General features: G+C 51.2%; 1 protein-coding gene across 5 annotated transcripts in view; it reads right to left on the bottom strand.

Moving 5' to 3' along the window:
- Nucleotides 1–13,581, bottom strand: part of CARS2 (cysteinyl-tRNA synthetase 2, mitochondrial) — a 35,603-nt gene extending 22,022 nt beyond the window's left edge. For 4 of the 5 annotated variants that reach the window (XM_024754010.1, XM_024754012.1, XM_024754011.1 and 1 more), the window contains exons 1-5: nucleotides 13,345–13,581; nucleotides 12,955–13,005; nucleotides 8,959–9,076; nucleotides 257–328; nucleotides 57–162 (exon numbers count right to left, since the gene is read on the bottom strand). In XM_024754010.1, coding sequence (XP_024609778.1) covers nucleotides 57–162; nucleotides 257–328; nucleotides 8,959–9,076; nucleotides 12,955–13,005; nucleotides 13,345–13,556 — 559 coding nt within the window. In that variant the 5' untranslated portion in view covers nucleotides 13,557–13,581. The remainder of the gene's footprint in view (nucleotides 1–56; nucleotides 163–256; nucleotides 329–8,958; nucleotides 9,077–12,954; nucleotides 13,006–13,344) is intronic. The other variant, XM_024754013.1, reaches the window with a different exon arrangement.
- Between the last annotated feature and the right edge of the window lie 3,262 nt (nucleotides 13,582–16,843).

Here is a 16,843-nt window from a genome sequence, read left to right as displayed (position 1 = left end):
CTGTCAAAATCCTACAGGGTCTCACCCAGCCATCAGGTTAATAACATAACCGCTACCTTTCGGGGTGGAGTAAGCGTGCCCGTTAGCAATTATTCTCTCGATAAAAGCAATTATCTGAGGAATGTTTTCAGTTACCCTCAGGTACACGGTGGGTGGGAGAACCTGTAAGAAAGCAGAGGAGACGCGGTTTCCCCAGCTCCACGCGGAGGGGGTCAGCCCCAGAGTCCACCGTCCAAGCTGCTCATCACACACCTACCTTCAAGGCTGCCATGTCTTGTTTAAAGTCTTCTTCATAAAGACTGGCCAGGGAAGCGGGAGACACGTTCATCTGTAAGAAGATGAGGAGAGCATGAGAGTCTGGGGGGCTCACGACGCAACCCCAGAGGCACGGCCGCCCCTCCCGGGCCGCACGGCACGGCCTCCACGCGGTCCTGCTCACAAAGGGGCATTTAATCGTCCTAGCCCCTTAGCTGGTCAAAAAGGTTTACTGACCTGCTTTCTGGTCAGAGAGAAAAAGGAATAAACAGTGTCATGATTTCCGTTATATAATTCAAAACAAAACCCAAAGACCTACAAAGTAGCCTCTGCTCTTCTAGGACCAGGGCAAGCCAGGTCACCCCGTCCAACACACAACCACTTGAGTTCCCGACTTTTACCCCTTTATCTCTCAGGGGGCAAGAGAAAACAAGTCACAAGTACCTGTATGAGGAAATGTCTCAGAAACATCTGAAAGCAATGCAGTCCCCGTCAATGGGGGCTGTGATGGGTATTCAATCTGGAGGGGCCAGGGCTGGACGTCTGGGGGCAAGCAGAACCCCCAGAGAAGTACGCTGCATTCTGAACGCAGGGGCTCTGGATTCACGCGGGGAGGGGGTCCGGCACACACGACAATCCTCCCTAGAGCGCTTCTTACTTTTCAGCAGAAAAACACTCCCAGCACACAGCCCGACCCTGACGTCCTGAAACCCTACGCGGGTCCACGACTGTGAGCTCTCAGCTCCGCCGGCACCTGCGTCTGCTCCCCTCACCCCACCCCGTGAAACAGTGTCAGGGTGTAGACACCCCCGCTCCGGAGGACAAGGAAACTTCCTCAAGTGGAAGGCCACCCCGAGCCCCGTCACCCTGAGGCCACCTTCGTCCCAGCCCAGGGCCCGAAAAAGGAATCGTACTGGAAACCGAGGCCAGGAACGTTTACTGAAGAAATAAACCTGGTGAACAAAGCGTCTTTTTCGCTGCGTGGTCTGGGGCAAGACAACAAACCTCTCTGCCTCAGCTTTCTTTGCAAGGTGGAGAGTCCCACCGAGTCACCCCTTAGATGGCTCCGGGGATTCCCGTGCACGCGGGTGAGACAGCTCTGCGGACACAAGACCCTTGTTCATATCACTCCCGCGCAGACAGGGCACCCAGACCCACTGGGCCTTCTCCTGAGCGTGGCCTTGTGGCACAGCAGACCTCCTAAACAAGAAATCTGCTACCGTACATCTATCCAGAGGACAAAAGGCCAACCGAACAATAACGCCGAAAAACTCGGTGTCATCGTGACGATTGAGAAGTTTCAAATAACACGCAATGTGGGACCCAAAGATCAGCATCTAATGGATCAGTATTTACCTGATTTGTCTCCCGCACGGTAGTTCTCTCTTGGAGAACACCAGCCACGTCAATGTGCCCAAGCCCGGCCCCGCTCCCGCAAGGCAAACACCGGCAGAGTCGTCCCAGGAGCACAAGTGTGGTCAGCTGCATGCTTGTACCTCCTCTCAAAAGCCCCACACGCACCTGCGCCTGGTCTCCTCGGCTGACGCCACACGGTATCCGGGACCCGGGCACACGGTGCGCCGAGCGCCACCTTCCCACGCAGGCCTGCGTCCGCGCCCGTCTCCCAGCCGGGCGTGAACCTCGCACCACCCGCTCCGCGCTCTTGCCGTCTCCGGCCGTGACACCCACGCGAGTGCGCAGCCTGAGCTACAGACCCGCACGTGACGCCCTGGTCGAGGACACACGCACACCCTTGGCAGGCTGCTGGCAGCGCCTCCGGAGGACCTTGAACCTGACCCGCCAGGCTCGGGCACAGTGCTGGCGGATGGCTAGACCTCGTCGACGCGACACTAAAGGGCACGTTCTCGTTGCATCTTTAAGCTGCATTTCTCATATTTTGAGGGAGTTTAAACATCTCATGTGTTTAGGGACCATCTACACTAAACCATCTGAAATTAACCTTTTTTCTACAGAGTTGTAGGTCTTTTAGGTCTTTTCTTATTGATATGTAGGAAGTATTTTTTTTAAAGAAATCAACCTTTTATCCGCAGTTGTGAATTTCAATTTTTTTCAGGCTTTCAACCTTATGGCTATTTTATGGCAGGCAGAAAATTTTTTATATTTAGCAATCTTTTACATTTCTCCATCTTTTCTGGGTTTGGAAACAAACTTAGGAAAGCCTTCCCCAACACGAGGCTATAAAAAGTGCCCCAAGGTTTATTCCAGTAATTTGTGGTTCCACTTCTCTTATGTGAAATCCGATCTGCTTCAGATTTGGTTGTGAGGCATATATCCAACTTTAGTTTATTTTTTCCCCCAGATGGTTACCCAACTGTCAACACTTTTTACTGAGTAATTCATCTGTTCCCCAATGATCTGAAATGCCATCTTTATCATAAAATAAATTTCCATGATTTACTGTGTCTATTTCTGGCCTTTCTAGTGTGTTCCATCGTCTGTCTCTTCATGCAACGGTAAATTAATGTTTAATCTCTACAGCCCCCAGAGACGCAGAAAGTGGACGGGGTGCTTCGGGGTAGGGCGCAGGGAGGCTGGAGGATGGGGTTTCTGGGGGGAAGGGTGGTAACGGTCACCATCTCGACACCGGTGATGGTCACAGGTGTGGAGGGTTTATCGGGCTGCACACGCTGTGTGCACTATGCACAGCTTCCCTCAGGTCTGTTCCACCTCAGCAAAGCTGTGCTAAGAAAAGGGAAAGACTATATTAAAAACAACAACTTTCTATAGGTTTTTAACTTTGACATCGGGTAGGGCTACTCCCTCCCTTGTCCTGGCTACTCCCGCTTTCTGCTCTTCCGTGTGAGCTCTAGGACCAGTGTGTTCAGCTCCGGCAATACGGACACACGGCGCGTCGGGGACACCTCTGCGCAAACAGGCGTGTCCCGCTCCACGCGTGGTGAGGACGGCTGCGAGCGCTCACGGGCGACAGTGCACTGGAAGTGGGCACGAGCTGTTGCTGGCTTGGGGGAGAGGGAATCATATTCCAAAACTAACATTTTAGTTCTAGGCAGCTGGGCCCACCCCACGGGGGGGCTCGCGCTGCTCTCTACACAGAACCACCTACAGGAGGTGCTGCTGACACGGGGTCCTGGTCCCTGTTATTTCAGACCCCCGCCGGATCACCTCAGCTGAGCTCTCCCTGGCAGGGGACCCCGCCGGTCCAGCCCTCGCCCTCAGCTGTGCGTCCAGCCTTCTTCCCGGAGGGAAGGGCACGCGGGCCAGGGTTCCAAAGCACAGAGAGAGTAACTCGGCTTGAATCGCTGAGACGTTTATCATCGTTTTTCTTAACACAGAATGCGACCATGCGAATATACCTCGTTTCTTTTCATCCTTACCCCAGAAATCCTCCTGCGGTTTTTATCCCTGACGAACTAGAAAACTGTGCCAAAAATTAAAGTCAAGGAAGTGATTCAGAAAAGTGAAATATTATAATTGAAAGTATTTTAAGAGCAAGTGCTGGAGCAGATGGCATGAAGGGTGTGGCCGTCATCAACAAAGTTCGCCTTCAGTAAAAAGAACAGCGTCTCTGCTGGATCCTAAGAAACAAATGGGTATCTTCGTACCTCTGTGTGTCAGATGAATGGTTTATCATCTTGAAGTAAGACTCTATTTTGAGGACAGAAGAGACCCTTTGATGCCAGGTTAGCATCCTGCTGTGTAATAAGTACTGAAACGCTCAGGTGTCAGAACTTAAAACACTCTCTGCGCTTAGGATCTGTAACCAATCCTACCGACTCTCACGTTCTAAGTAGCGCAAGTTCTTTATAAAGTAGCAAGCGACGACTCCCCGCGGGGGCCCTCTGTAGCCCCACTCCTCCTGTGCTCCGGGACGCCCAGCCCCTCCCTCCCCAGGCACCCAGCCTTCACCCCGCGGCTGACACTCCTCTAACCCCCCGCGCACCCCATCTCTCCCCTCCGGCGCCCACCCGCCAAGCCCCCGCCACGGCTGGACAGCTCCACCTTCGACTCCGAAGACTCACAGCCAACCCCAAAGCGCCCAGTGCGGGGACACGGCTGTGCGGCCTCTCGTCCCAGCTGGGCGTGAGGACAGGTGAAAGGCCGACCCGGGCGCCCTCCTTCTTGAGCAGCCTGCACCTGCAGACGCCGGCCCTGCCTGCCGCGGGCTTCCTGCAGGCTACTCACCCAGCTGCCACGCCAGGTCACAGGCTTCTGTCCTTTCCGTCCTACCCCCGGCCAGCGAGGCGGGGCTCCAGCGTCCACCCTGCTCCGCGTCGCGGGACCGACCTTCCCACCAAGCGTCCCGGACCCTGTTCGGCTCCCGCCCGGATCCCAGCAGATTCCAGAAGGACGTCGCACGCCTGCCCCCCCGCCTTCCCCTTGGTCTGTCCTCACCGTGGACGATAGGACACTCCTTCCTGCATCGTGTTCGCTCAAAAACTCCACTCTAGGACCCTAGGGCTGCCACCCCAGCAAGTGGCTGCGCACAAACTGAAGTCAGAGGGTCCTGGGCAAACGGCTCCGCTGGCAGGGCAGAGGGACAGCGACAGCAGCAGCGCACGGCGCGCCTGGCGGTCGGGGCTGGGGCCCCGCCCCTGCGGCCCCAAGCCGCCCGCCCCCTTCCTGCCCCCGTCTCCCCCTCCCTCACAGGTCCCCAGGGAGGGGCAGCTCCCACGTCGGCACCTCGTGACCTCGCCTCTAGGCTCCGGTGGTGGACCAGGGTGGACACCTGACCGCAGGGACACCGGACACAGGCGGGGGATTTGGAGACCAGGCAGACGGAATCAGGCCAGGGCTCGAAATAAACCGTCAGAGAGAACCAGGGATGGGATGATGAACCACCAGCACCGGCACCGCCTGATCTTCACCTCCAGCCCTGCAGTGGCTCCTTTCTGGTACCAAACGTGGTGTGTCTTTTCCAATGCCAACCACTTCTCCGACCCTCTGACTCCAGCTGGAAGTCAATCCTATTCGTTTTGTTTGTTTTTTAAAATAAATTTAATTTATTTATTTTATTGCTATTGATTTTTGGCTGCATTGGGTCTTTGTTGCTGCACACAGGCTTTCTCTAGTTGCAGCGAGCAGAGGCTACTCTTCGTTGCGGTGCGCGGGCTTCTCATCACGGTGGCTTCTCTTGATGCAGAGCACAGGCTCTAGGCACGCGGGCTTCAGTAGTTGTGGCACGTGGGCTTCAGCAGTTGTGGCTCGCGGGCTCTAGAGCGCAGACTCAGTAGTTGTGGCGCACGGGCTTAGTCGCTCCGCGGCACGTGGGATCTTCCCGGACTAGGGCTCGAACCCGTGTCCCCTGCATTGGCAGGCAGATTCTTAACCACCGTGCCACCAGGGAAGCCCCGTCAATCCTACTCTGACACCAGCTCCTGGGGTCAGCATAGACCCCGTAAGTTAAGGGCTCAGTCCCACAGGACCGCCCCACTTCGGACACCTGCAGTAGTGGGGTCCCCAGGCCAACAGCACTTTTCTCCACCAACTAGAAATTTGGAGGTTTGATGAAATGAGTCACAGAACTCAGGAGAGCCCTCCACTTTTTTTCGCCCCAGGGGGGCCAGGCGGGCACCACCTCCCAGCACCTCCATGTCCAGCAACCGGGAAGCTCCAGAGCCCATCGTCGGGGGGTTTTATGGAGGCTCCATCCTTGGGAAGGTTGATTAAATCCCTGGCTATCGGTGATCAGCTCAACCTCCAGCCCCTCTCCCCCCACAGGAGGTAGGCAGGGGTGGAGGGATGCAAGTGGGAGTGAAAGTTCCAGCTCAACTCATGGCTGGTCTTTCTGGCACCAGCCCCCATCCCAACACCATCTAGAGGCCCCAGCCACTGGTCATCCCATTAGCTCACAGAAGACACTATCACTCCAGCTGTGGACCAGGAACCACGACAAAGACCGCATGCGTATTTTTATTTCAACACAGCCCTGAGCTGAGCTTCAGACTGGTTTGGGTTTCCTCCAATACCTCAAACTCCCTCTCTCTCCACTCACGAAGCACGCACCCTCCCCCAGTGCAGGGCGCCCACCGAGCCCTCCCGAGGCCCTTGTCCCTGGTTGCATCCCCCTGCCCCAGAGCGGGCCATTCCCACTGCACCGAGCTGGTCCCGTGCTGGCAGGTCCCACGGTCTACGGAACAAAGCCCAACTCCCAGGGCATCGTCCAGGCCGGGACGGCCCTCCCTCTCTAGCTTCGCCAGCTGGCACCGCCTGCCCCACGTACCAGGGATCCTGCAGGATTGGCTTCCACGCAGGACACGCTCTCCCCCCGCCCACCCAGAATGTCTCGCTCTTCACGTGCCAGTCCCTTCCTAACGCTTAATATCCCGCGTGGGCGAACCTCCTCCGATAAGTCATTTCTGAATTCCGGAAAGGCGCAGTGATCCTCTTTGCACCCCACCCCCAATCTGGGCTTACAAAATAAACTAAGTCACACACAGAGCATCCGTCTGAGGGCCCGTTTGCCTCGCCGGACACAAGGTCCAGAGGCCAGGAACTGTCTGTCTCACCTCTGTCCACACAAAGCCTCTGTCCCAGGCCTAAGCCTGGACCTGGATGGTCAATGAAGTTCAGGGACAGTCCTGGAAACGGAAGTCGAGTCCACTGTAAGGGAACACGACACACTGAACTATCCAGACTAAGTAAAAATGGGAAACGCTGCTGTGCTGAGGACATGAGGAAATACGTCTAAAGTTGGAACCCATTTTCGGCGCTGCTGGTAACCTCTCTCTGAAATGATCCAACTCCAAGAAGGGTGACAAATAGTATCAGATAAACTGCTCATCATTTGACCTAGTAATTCCACCTTGGGAAAAATATTTAAGCAAACAAAACAGAGGGGGAGAAAAAGAAATTCACTGCAGCACTATTTTTAACACCTAGAAACAATAAAAACAGTCAAGGATGGGGAGGTCCAGAGGAATCTCTGAGTAGCCCCCAACGGTGGAATGCTGTCTAGTTATTAAAAAGGCAAATCGGGGCTTCCCTGGTGGCGCAGTGGTTGGGAGTCCGCCTGCTGATGCAGGGGACGCGGGTTCGTGCCCCGGTCCGGGAAGATCCCACATACCGCGGAGCGGCTGGGCCCGTGAGCCATGGCCGCTGAGCCTGCGCGTCTGGAGCCTGTGCTCCGCGACGGGAGAGGCCACAACAGTGAGAGGCCCGTGTACCAAAAAAAAAAAAAAAAAAGATAAAATAAAATAATAAAAAGGCAAATCGGTAGGAAATAGGAAGATGGGGTTTCTAGGAAATAAATCTGAGAGAAAATAACAGAATATGGGAGGAATGCAAGAGTCCAAAAATAAGGATGGTAGTAAGTACAATGTCTGTGTGACGGAAGGTTGTAAGACTATTTTAAAATGTTTAAGAATACTTAACGTGAAAAAACACTCAAAATGCAATAAGTGGAAAAAGCAGGTTATGAATATAAAGTATAAACTCGTTTTCTAAAAAAACTATATAAATATATATTCATACATTTTTTAAATTACAGGATGTAAGGCACTCCATGTAGGTTTTCTGTAAATTAGATAATTTAACAATTTTTTATAGATCGTTAGAGATAACTGTTATAGATATACATAATTGTTATAGAGAGTTGCTAATCATAAAAAGCAGAAGACGTGAACCTTTGAAAGTAGACTTTAAAAAATATAACTATAGGGGGGTTTCCCTGGTGACACAGTGGTTAAGAATCCGCCTGCCAATGCAGGGGACACGGGTTCAAGCCCTGGTCCAGGAAGATCCCACATGCCGCGGAGCAACTAAGCCCGTGCGCCACAACTACTGAGCCCGCACGTCTAGAGCCCGTGCTCCGCAACAAGAGAAGCCACCGCGATGGGAAACCCACGCACCGCAACAAAGAGTAGCCCCCCACTCGCCGCAACTAAAGAAAGGCTGCGTGCAGCAACGAAGACCCAACACAGCCAAGAATAAATAAAATAATAAATAAATTTATTTTAAAAAATATATACATATATATATATATACACACACATATATAAAACTATAGGGAATTCCCTGGCAGTCCCATGGTTAGGACTCCGTGCTCCCAATGCCGGGGGCCCAGGTTCGATCCCCGGTCAGGGAATTAGATCCCGCATGCATGCCGCAACTAAGAGTCTGCATGCCGCAACTGAGACCCAGTGCAGCCAAAATAAATAAATAAATAAATAATAAATAAAAATAGAACTACAGGGACTTCCCTGGCGGTCCAGTGGTTAGGACTCTGCGTTCTCACCGCCGAGGGCCCAGGCTCAATCCCTGGTCGGGGAACTAAGATTCCAGAAGCCACGTGGCATGGCCAAAAAACTAAATAAAATTTTTAAAAATAAAAAATATAACTATTTTATTTAATCCCTGGGTTAGAGTTTACCCCCAAGACTTCCTCTAAATGCTGAATGAGATATAAGAGAAGCACCCTGTTCACTTAACAAATGAGAAAATTAAACCTCCTATGAGCTAAATTTCCCTAGCCCCAAAATGGCCTTTTGACTTTCCTCTGTAAACAGGGAGTGAGGTATTTACCCTGGAGGCTGAGGGGGCAGGGAAGGGCCTGCATTCAGGCCGGGAAGCCTCCAAGGAACCAGTCGATTCGGGAAGATAACCTGTCAGAGTATCCTCGCAGGGCCACGTGTGGACAGTAAGGCCTGAAGAGCCTTGTGAAGTGTCAAATGGGGGTTAGAAGACTAACCAGTCAAAGTACTAATCAAGAGAACCCACACTCACCTCACTGGCTCTTTTGATTATTTTATCATCCACGTCTGTAATTCCCATCACCATGATGATGTTGCACCCAAAAACCCGGGTCAGGATCCTTCGAATTATATCAAATCTAACGTATGAGCTGCAAGAAAAAAATGTTAGGGCATCTTCAAAACTGAAAGTCGACACTGTGACCTTCAAAAGCGTGCCGTACTTTTAACGTGATGCCGCACGCACGTTGACTGGGAGTGTGTGATATCAAGGACAGCTCCAAGGACAGCTGAGAAAAGGAAAAGCCTTTTACTGACTGGCCCATGTGGGTCTGCGTGAGAAACTGACAAAGGTGCTGCCTCCATTTCAGGACACCACATTAGCATTTTTAACTTTACAGACGTTGAGTTTACATCTATTCAGCTGTATAAAAAATTCACTTGTGGGGCTTCCCTGGTGGCGCAGTGGTTGAGAGTCCGCCTGCCGATGCAGGGGACGCGGGTTCGTGCCCCGGTCTGGGAGGATCCCACATGCCGCGGAGCCGCTGGGCCCGTGAGCCGTGGCCGCTGAGCCTGCGCGTCCGGAGCCTGTGCTCCGCAACGGGAGAGGCCACAGCAGTGAGAGGCCCGCATACCACACACACACACACACACACACACACACACACACACACACACACACACAGAAAAAAAAAAAAAATTCACTTGTGGTGCAAGCTCAGGAGGTGGTCGAGATACTGAGAGCTTTGACCATCCCTGTTCGTGTTCTAGAATAACTAATGTTTCGCCGTGACAAGGGATAGAAGCAAATAATGACCAATCAGGACAGGGACAATCCCATCAAAGCTGGATAAGATCATTCCTAAGAAACGTGCCCACAACTGGGGAATACAGAAACACCAGCTTATGGACAGACTGCACGGGGGTAACTTAGACTTGTGAAAGCAAAAGGGTGTAACATCTGAGATCCATTTAAAATCTCAAGAAACTAGTTTCCCATAAAAACAACCTTAAAACTCAGGGTCAGCTAACCTCAGGCTCATCTCTGTTACCCACACGGCCTAAATTTGAGCTCATAAAATCATTTTCCCGCGAAAATGAGCCTCATTATTGTATCCCTTGAACTCCCAACACCCACCCGCCCCCAAGAGAGCTGAGGCCGAATTCCAGGGACAAGCATCTCCGAAGCTCCTTCTCAAGGAGCTAAAAGGTTAAATATCCTTGGGAAGCCTCAGACTGCTTACTTATGAACTGGGCAAAAGTCCACTACGTCCTAGGGTTGCTGTACATCATCTTGGTGCCTGTGCAGCAGGAATTCCAACTAATTCTTACTATAGTTATCATCAGTGTACCCCTCTTTGTCGAGTCAGGAAAACCCTACAAGAAATGAGATTTAAGAGAAAAAGCTAACAGGAACCTAAAACAGTGAAAAAAGAGTCAAATCACATGCGCAGCCCAGAGGACCTTGGGGGCTGCGGGTCCCTGACACCTGCATGGGGCTGCTCCCCGGGGCCTCCACAAGCACCGTGGGTACCCTGAAAGCCCAGGTGCAGGACCAGCTCCCCAGGCTGAGGCCGCACACCTAGCGGGGAACCTGGACTCGGCAGACACCCGCCTCCCCCACAGCTCGGCACTTCCCAGCCAGGGTCCTATCCCCATTTACACTCTGGGGATGAGAGCACCACCACCTGGTGTGGTCAGAGGATATCACTGGCTGGGGTTTGCGCAGCGTTTAGAATGGCACGTAGCAAGAGCTGTGTCTGTTAAGTATCTGTCTCTCTCTCTTTTTTTTTTTTTTGGTATGCGGGCCTCTCACTGTTGTGGCCTCTCCCGTTGCGGAGCACAGGCTCCGGACGCGCAGGCTCAGTGGCCATGGCTCACGGGCCCAGTCGCTCCGCAGCAGGTGGGATCTTCCCGGACCGGGGCACAAACCCGTGTCCCCTGCATCGGCAGGCGGACTCTCAACCACTGCGCCACCAGAGAAGCCCAAGTGTCTGTCTCTTTAACACAAAGGTTGGCAGGGCGAGCCGGGAGGAGAGTGTGGAGACAGGAACCTGGAGAGTGAGTAGGGACAGACCCGCGGAAGGACACGGTCCTGGGCTTTGGGATTTTAAACTTTACTTAAGAGCAGTGGACCGTGCCTGATGGTGCCTGACCATCCCTGACCATCCCTGCCCCCAAGATTACAACCTCTTGAGAAATCTTGTAGCACTTAGGGTTCTACCTCACAGGGACACCCCAAATTGAGGACTCTCCCTGATGACGTGCCGCTGAGATGCCCAGAGTGGTATCCTCAAGGGGGACCTGGGCGAGGGAGTCGGACAGGAGGCTTCTGGGATGTTGATGACGTTCTGTTTCTCAATCTAAGAGCCATGAACATGGTCTTGGCCATACACTGAAGATCTGTACTCTTTTCTGTATTTGTAAGGACAGATACAAATTACAAATGAAAGGCCTGATTCTGCTAGTTGGAAATAAGGGAGAGGCTCTGCCCTACTCCCCTTTTCTTTCAGGATTTCTTCCTCAGTCCTCTTAAAATGTACCTAAGTGCTTCTAATGGCTAAACAAGCCTCTGTCAGTCTCATAACTCAGGAAAGTTTAAAGGACCTGGGAGCCTTCACTTTGAAATGAAGTTACCAAGAATGTTCACCACCCAATGGGAGGGGCCTAACCTGTGCCCGAATCCACACTACAGACCTGCCTGAACCAGAGAGCTGGGCCCACTCAGCTCACACAAGACTGCAAGTCCCTTCTGTCTCTGCAATCCTTTCAGCGAGCTGCCTGTGCGTCCCATTCTGGTTTAATTCTTATTCGATAGTAAAACTGTTTTTCTCTTTTGCCTTTGTGGAGAGGTTTTCCAGGGTGGGAGATACAATAACCTCTACTGTTTTCAGTATTTCCCCCAACATATTTAATACTTCAGTAAAGAGATCAAAATATGCTTTTTATAATTAACAGTTAAGTTAGCCCAAAGTGAAGGAAAAAATGACTCCTAGACTATTTACTTTGTAATAACACAAAATATTCAGATCTTGCTGGGTGATACATAAAGTTTTGGAAAACGTACTGAATAAAGGTGACTTTTCATCTAGATCTGAACAATAACAAGTTTAAAAGATGCACAAGAGAAAACATTAGGAAAAGCAGCAACTTCAACAAACGTAGAAGGCAGCCCATTACCAGGTGGAGACAAGGGGCACATGGAGGTCAGAGCCCCAGGGTCCACCCCTGCTCTCACACTTCCTAACGTGTGACCTCCCTCATGAACTAACGTGTTACCTATCCTCAAGAACTGGGGAGCCTGCACCACACTTTCCACCTCAGGGACTGGGGTAAGCAGCACTTTACCCGAGTTATTTCATAAAACTCTGAAGATTCAAACAGATGGATACTATTATCCCCACCTCAAAGATGAAGAAACCAGGACTCAAAGTAATAAAGTGGGGGACTTCCCTGGTGGTCCAGTGGGTAAGACTCCGCACTCCCAATGCCGGGGGCCCGGCTTCGATCCCTGGTCGGGGAACTACATCCCACATGCATGCTGCAACTAAGAGTCCACATGCCGCAACTAAAGACCCTGCATGCCATTACGAAGATCCCGCGTGCCACAACTAAGACCCGGCGCAGCCAAAATAAATAAATGAATAATAAATAAATATTTTTTAAAAAACAAAGTAATAAAGTGGCCTGTCCAAAGCCGGGAAGTAAATAAGCGATGGGGGCCAGAAATAACTCCTGACCAGCTGATTCAAGGGCCCTTGGAAAGGCTTCATCTCACTACCCAACAAGAAGCATCTGATTCCAAAACAGGTCCTTCTTCACTGCTCCTCACTGCCTCCCTGACCTTCCTCACCTGTGATATGGGACCAAGCGAGACTGTGACATGTATGCTTCCCACGATACCTGCAATACAGTAATTATTCAGCATTCTCAAGTTGCCACTTGAGGGATGGCAAAAACATGCAAAGGCTTCTTCTTTCCAAAATAAATGGTCCCTAAAAGTGTGAAAATTCAACCTCAGGACACTCACCAAGCATGACCCAGGTGTGCATGATCGTAGACAGTTGGTCCACAGCTATACCTAGGAACAGAGTTAACATCCACCATGTGAAACATGTTTGCAAGAAAAGGCACCCCACTCTCATTTATGATCATCATATAATCATGCCTTTTTTGAAAAGTAACCACTTTGGGGGAATGCATAGCCGGGGCTGTATTACACTCGAATCGCTAAATGCACAGCCGAACCTGTGAATCACTATGACTTTAAACATGCTTTTATCACTTATTAAATGCTTCCACCTGAGCACCCAATCCCGCTTTCCATGCAGAGGCCCCGCCTCCGAATACGCTGGGTCCACAGCCCTTCCCGCCCTACCTCCCGCAGCACCCCACCCCACCCCCAATCCCCGGGGGCTACCATGAGGCGGTGTCCGCGCCGCTCACGATCAAGGGGTCTTTCCTCCTGGTGAGGCTGTTGTACACCGTGACGCCCGTGTCGTAGCCCGCAGGCTGCAGCCAGCCCTGCCCGCGTTCCCCCGACGCCGCCCGCCCCGGCCGCGGCCCCGGCCCCAAGCCCAGCGCGACCCGGAAGAGCGAGGAGCCCACGGGGGCCCCGCGCGTCCGCAGCATGGCCGCCCCGCTAGCCTCGCGCCGATACTCGCCAGCCTCACCCACTCCGGGAGGGGCCACCAGGCCCCGCCCACACGGAAGGGGCCCGGTCACGCCCCGCCTACCCCGGAAGAGGCGGTCGGAAAGAGGCCGCCCCGCCTCCCTCGGGCTGTCCGGAGCCCGCTGCGGCGCAGGGGGAGGGGCAGTGCCTCAGGGTGGGGGAGGGGAGCGGCAGGCAAGGGTGGTGTCACCGCTCCGGGCCGCGCGCGGGCCGAGGCGTTCCGCCCTTCTCAGCGCGGGACTGAGCAGACCGGTGCAACCCGGGCCTGGGGACGGGCCCACGCGCGGTCGGGCCCGATTCACGGGGCGGGCACCAGCTGCCGGCTCCTCGCCTGCTGGCGAAGCACGTCTGCACCCCAGCGCACACACTCTGTCTCCGCATGAAAGAGCGACGCTAGGACACCACCCATTCATCAAGTACGCGTAGTAGGAAATGTCTGCCTGAGATTCATTTTAAGATTAAAAGTTATGTCATCTCGTCTCTTGAGAACAAAAACATTCTGAATTGCGGTTTCAACGGGACTTTTTAAAGGTGGATTCTCTTTAAGTTACTTTCAAATTATCTCGACAAATGTGTCCCTATTGATATCTTCCAAAACCGTGTCAAAAAAAGAACGAAAGGATGAAAGAATGAAAGAGAGAGAAAGGAAGGAAGAAAGAAAAAGAAGGATTGAGAAAGAGAAAAAGAAAGGAAAGGAAAAAAGAAAAAAAAAATCCCCTTTGCTTTTGCAGTCCTCAAAACAGCACATAAGTTCCCCAGTTCTTTCTTGGGCTTGTTTTGGTCGTTCTATAGAAAGGCAAGTGCTTAACTAGAGACAAACAATTATCTTCCTAGAGCACTTAAACTTTTCCCCAAGATCCCTGGAGTCCAGCTCTGCGGCTAAACGGTAGTCTAACGTGAATTGTGTTCTAAGGCGTGCATGACGCTAAAATGTTGGAATCTGTCGTTCAGAATTAGGAGACCTCCACATCAGTGCTAAGCACACACTCCCCAAATACAGTTCTGCTGGTGCATTACCCAATCCCTGAGTACTTTAGATTGCAGGTTCTTCTGAACACTCTCACTGTACCCACCAACAAATTCAGAAAAGGATTGCAGAATCAATCGCTGATGAAATCCACCTGTTGTGCAGGTGGGAGAACATCTGAGCAGTAAAACATCTGATAGAGAAAGCTCTGACCCAGATATTAGATATGCCAGTAAAATAAGAAAATGAACAAAAGGCTTGACTGCAATCTGTGAGAATATGCGGAATTGAAGGAAAAAGCTAGAAGTTTTGAAAACAGATTTAGTAAGACAACACCAAACCCCGCACATGAATCTGGATAGCTGGCGTGTTTTAATTGGCCATAGGACATCATGATTTTTAAACTAACAGTGGTATCTTGTCCTCTGGAAATCGGTCCCGTAAGGTGCTCAGCCCTTGGCAGGCAGCAATGCTACCTTAAGTCTTCTGGGAATCTTCAAACAGTGATAAACATACCCATTATTTAATGATGCTTAAAAGCATGACTCCTCTTGCAGGTTCAATATTAAAGTGACTGGGAAGATATATTAGCACATACACCAAAAGAGTGCGTGAGCGTTGAGGTGACCCCTCCCAGTCTAGGTCAGAGCAAAGTATATTAAAATTAATGATTCCAAAATATCACGAATGCCATTTCTTAGTCCTTCATGACAACAGCAAAAAAAAATGTAGTTCTCAGCATTACATTTTCTTTCAAAGCAAAATTTGTAAATCGAAAGTAGAGTAGATAAGATAAGCACATATTGTTTAGGGCAATTCAAGTTTGAGATGAATGTGTTCGGATTTATATTTTAAGCACCTCAAAACATAAAGAATTGTATGTTCATCTCTTTTACTCCCATAGGTTTCAGCATCTCCAGTTAAACTAGAAATATAACCTTAGAAAAGAGAATTTAATGACTATTTTTGAAACACACTCCAAAGAACAAAATTGAAACAACCAAAATTCTTCAATCTATCCTCAAAATTAAACACTTTTCTTTAGTGGCATATCTAAAATGCGTGGTCACAGTCATGCCTTAGCTATTGGTCTTCTAACCTTATCCAGAAAACGGTAAAGTCATTGGCATACACTTTAAGAACTTTGTAAAGCTAATCAAATGTTTTCGGACTTTTTAGCCCAAGGGATAAATTAAATGTCTTATAGACATTTTTCACCACTGCATCCCTACTGCATAGAACAGCAGCTAGCACATGCTAGGTGCTTATTAAATATTTCTTGTTGAATGAATAAGTTTTTTTGTTTAACGTGTCTGTGAAGTCCATGAAAACATGAAGAATCATTATTGGGATGACATCGTGATTAAAAAACAAACAAGAAAACTCCGGCTTGCTTATCACTGGAAGGGGTAAATTGTTTCTCACCTTTATTCTTAAATCAAGATAAACACAACTCATTTTAGAGCCGACGAAGGCAAGGATTAAAAGAACCTCTTTCTTGCAACTGTACTTTAAAATTATATGTTTTTTTCTTATTCAACGTTTACTCTCTATCCCATATAATGTCTCCGTTTCCACATAACGTCATAGTATTAAAGTCTTTTGTGCAGGCTAGTGGCCAGTAAATGAAACTTAACTCATCATTTGCTTTAAACTGGGTCAAAACTGGAAATCACCGCATAAACGATTCAATGTGAACAACTCATTTCGAAAGACAAACAGCTCCATTTAGTCTCGTCTGCGCCCCGCAGATCGCTGGAATGAGCACCGCTGCAGATAATTACCTAGTTTATAAACACTGGATTGGTCTGCAATGCTACTGGGTTACAAAGAGTAACTTAAAACTTCCCGGCGGTCGTGGTTGTCACAACACTGCTTCTCCGGAGACTCGGAGCTCCAACCAGAACGTGCCGAACCTCAGAGCATCGCTCCCCGACCAAATGGAGCGTCCGCGGGGCAGCAGGGCACCCGGGAGCGAGGCCGAAACGCCCCATCCACGAGCCGAAGGGCGCGGCGCCGCCCAGGCGCGGAGCTGGTAGGGACGTCCGGAGGCTGCGGCCGAGCTACCTGACAGGGTTAGAGACCGCGACAGGACACCCGCCCCTCGGAAGAGGAGACGGCCAAACAGCTGAGCACGGCCGAAGCGGCCGACCGCGCCAAGCCGGGAACACCAGCCGTGGCGCAGGCCTGGGCCCAGAGGACAAAAGCCGAAGCCGTGGCCACGCCCGTGGGCGGGGCCTCTGCCGGAAGGGGCGGGTCTGAGCGCGGGCCCGTCGTCTA

Source organism: Neophocaena asiaeorientalis, unplaced genomic scaffold, assembly GCF_003031525.2.
Source record: "Neophocaena asiaeorientalis asiaeorientalis breed wild unplaced genomic scaffold, Neophocaena_asiaeorientalis_V1.1 scaffold684, whole genome shotgun sequence".
Classification (NCBI taxonomy): Eukaryota; Metazoa; Chordata; class Mammalia; order Artiodactyla; family Phocoenidae; genus Neophocaena; species Neophocaena asiaeorientalis.
This window is presented reverse-complemented; position numbering and strand designations above follow the sequence as displayed.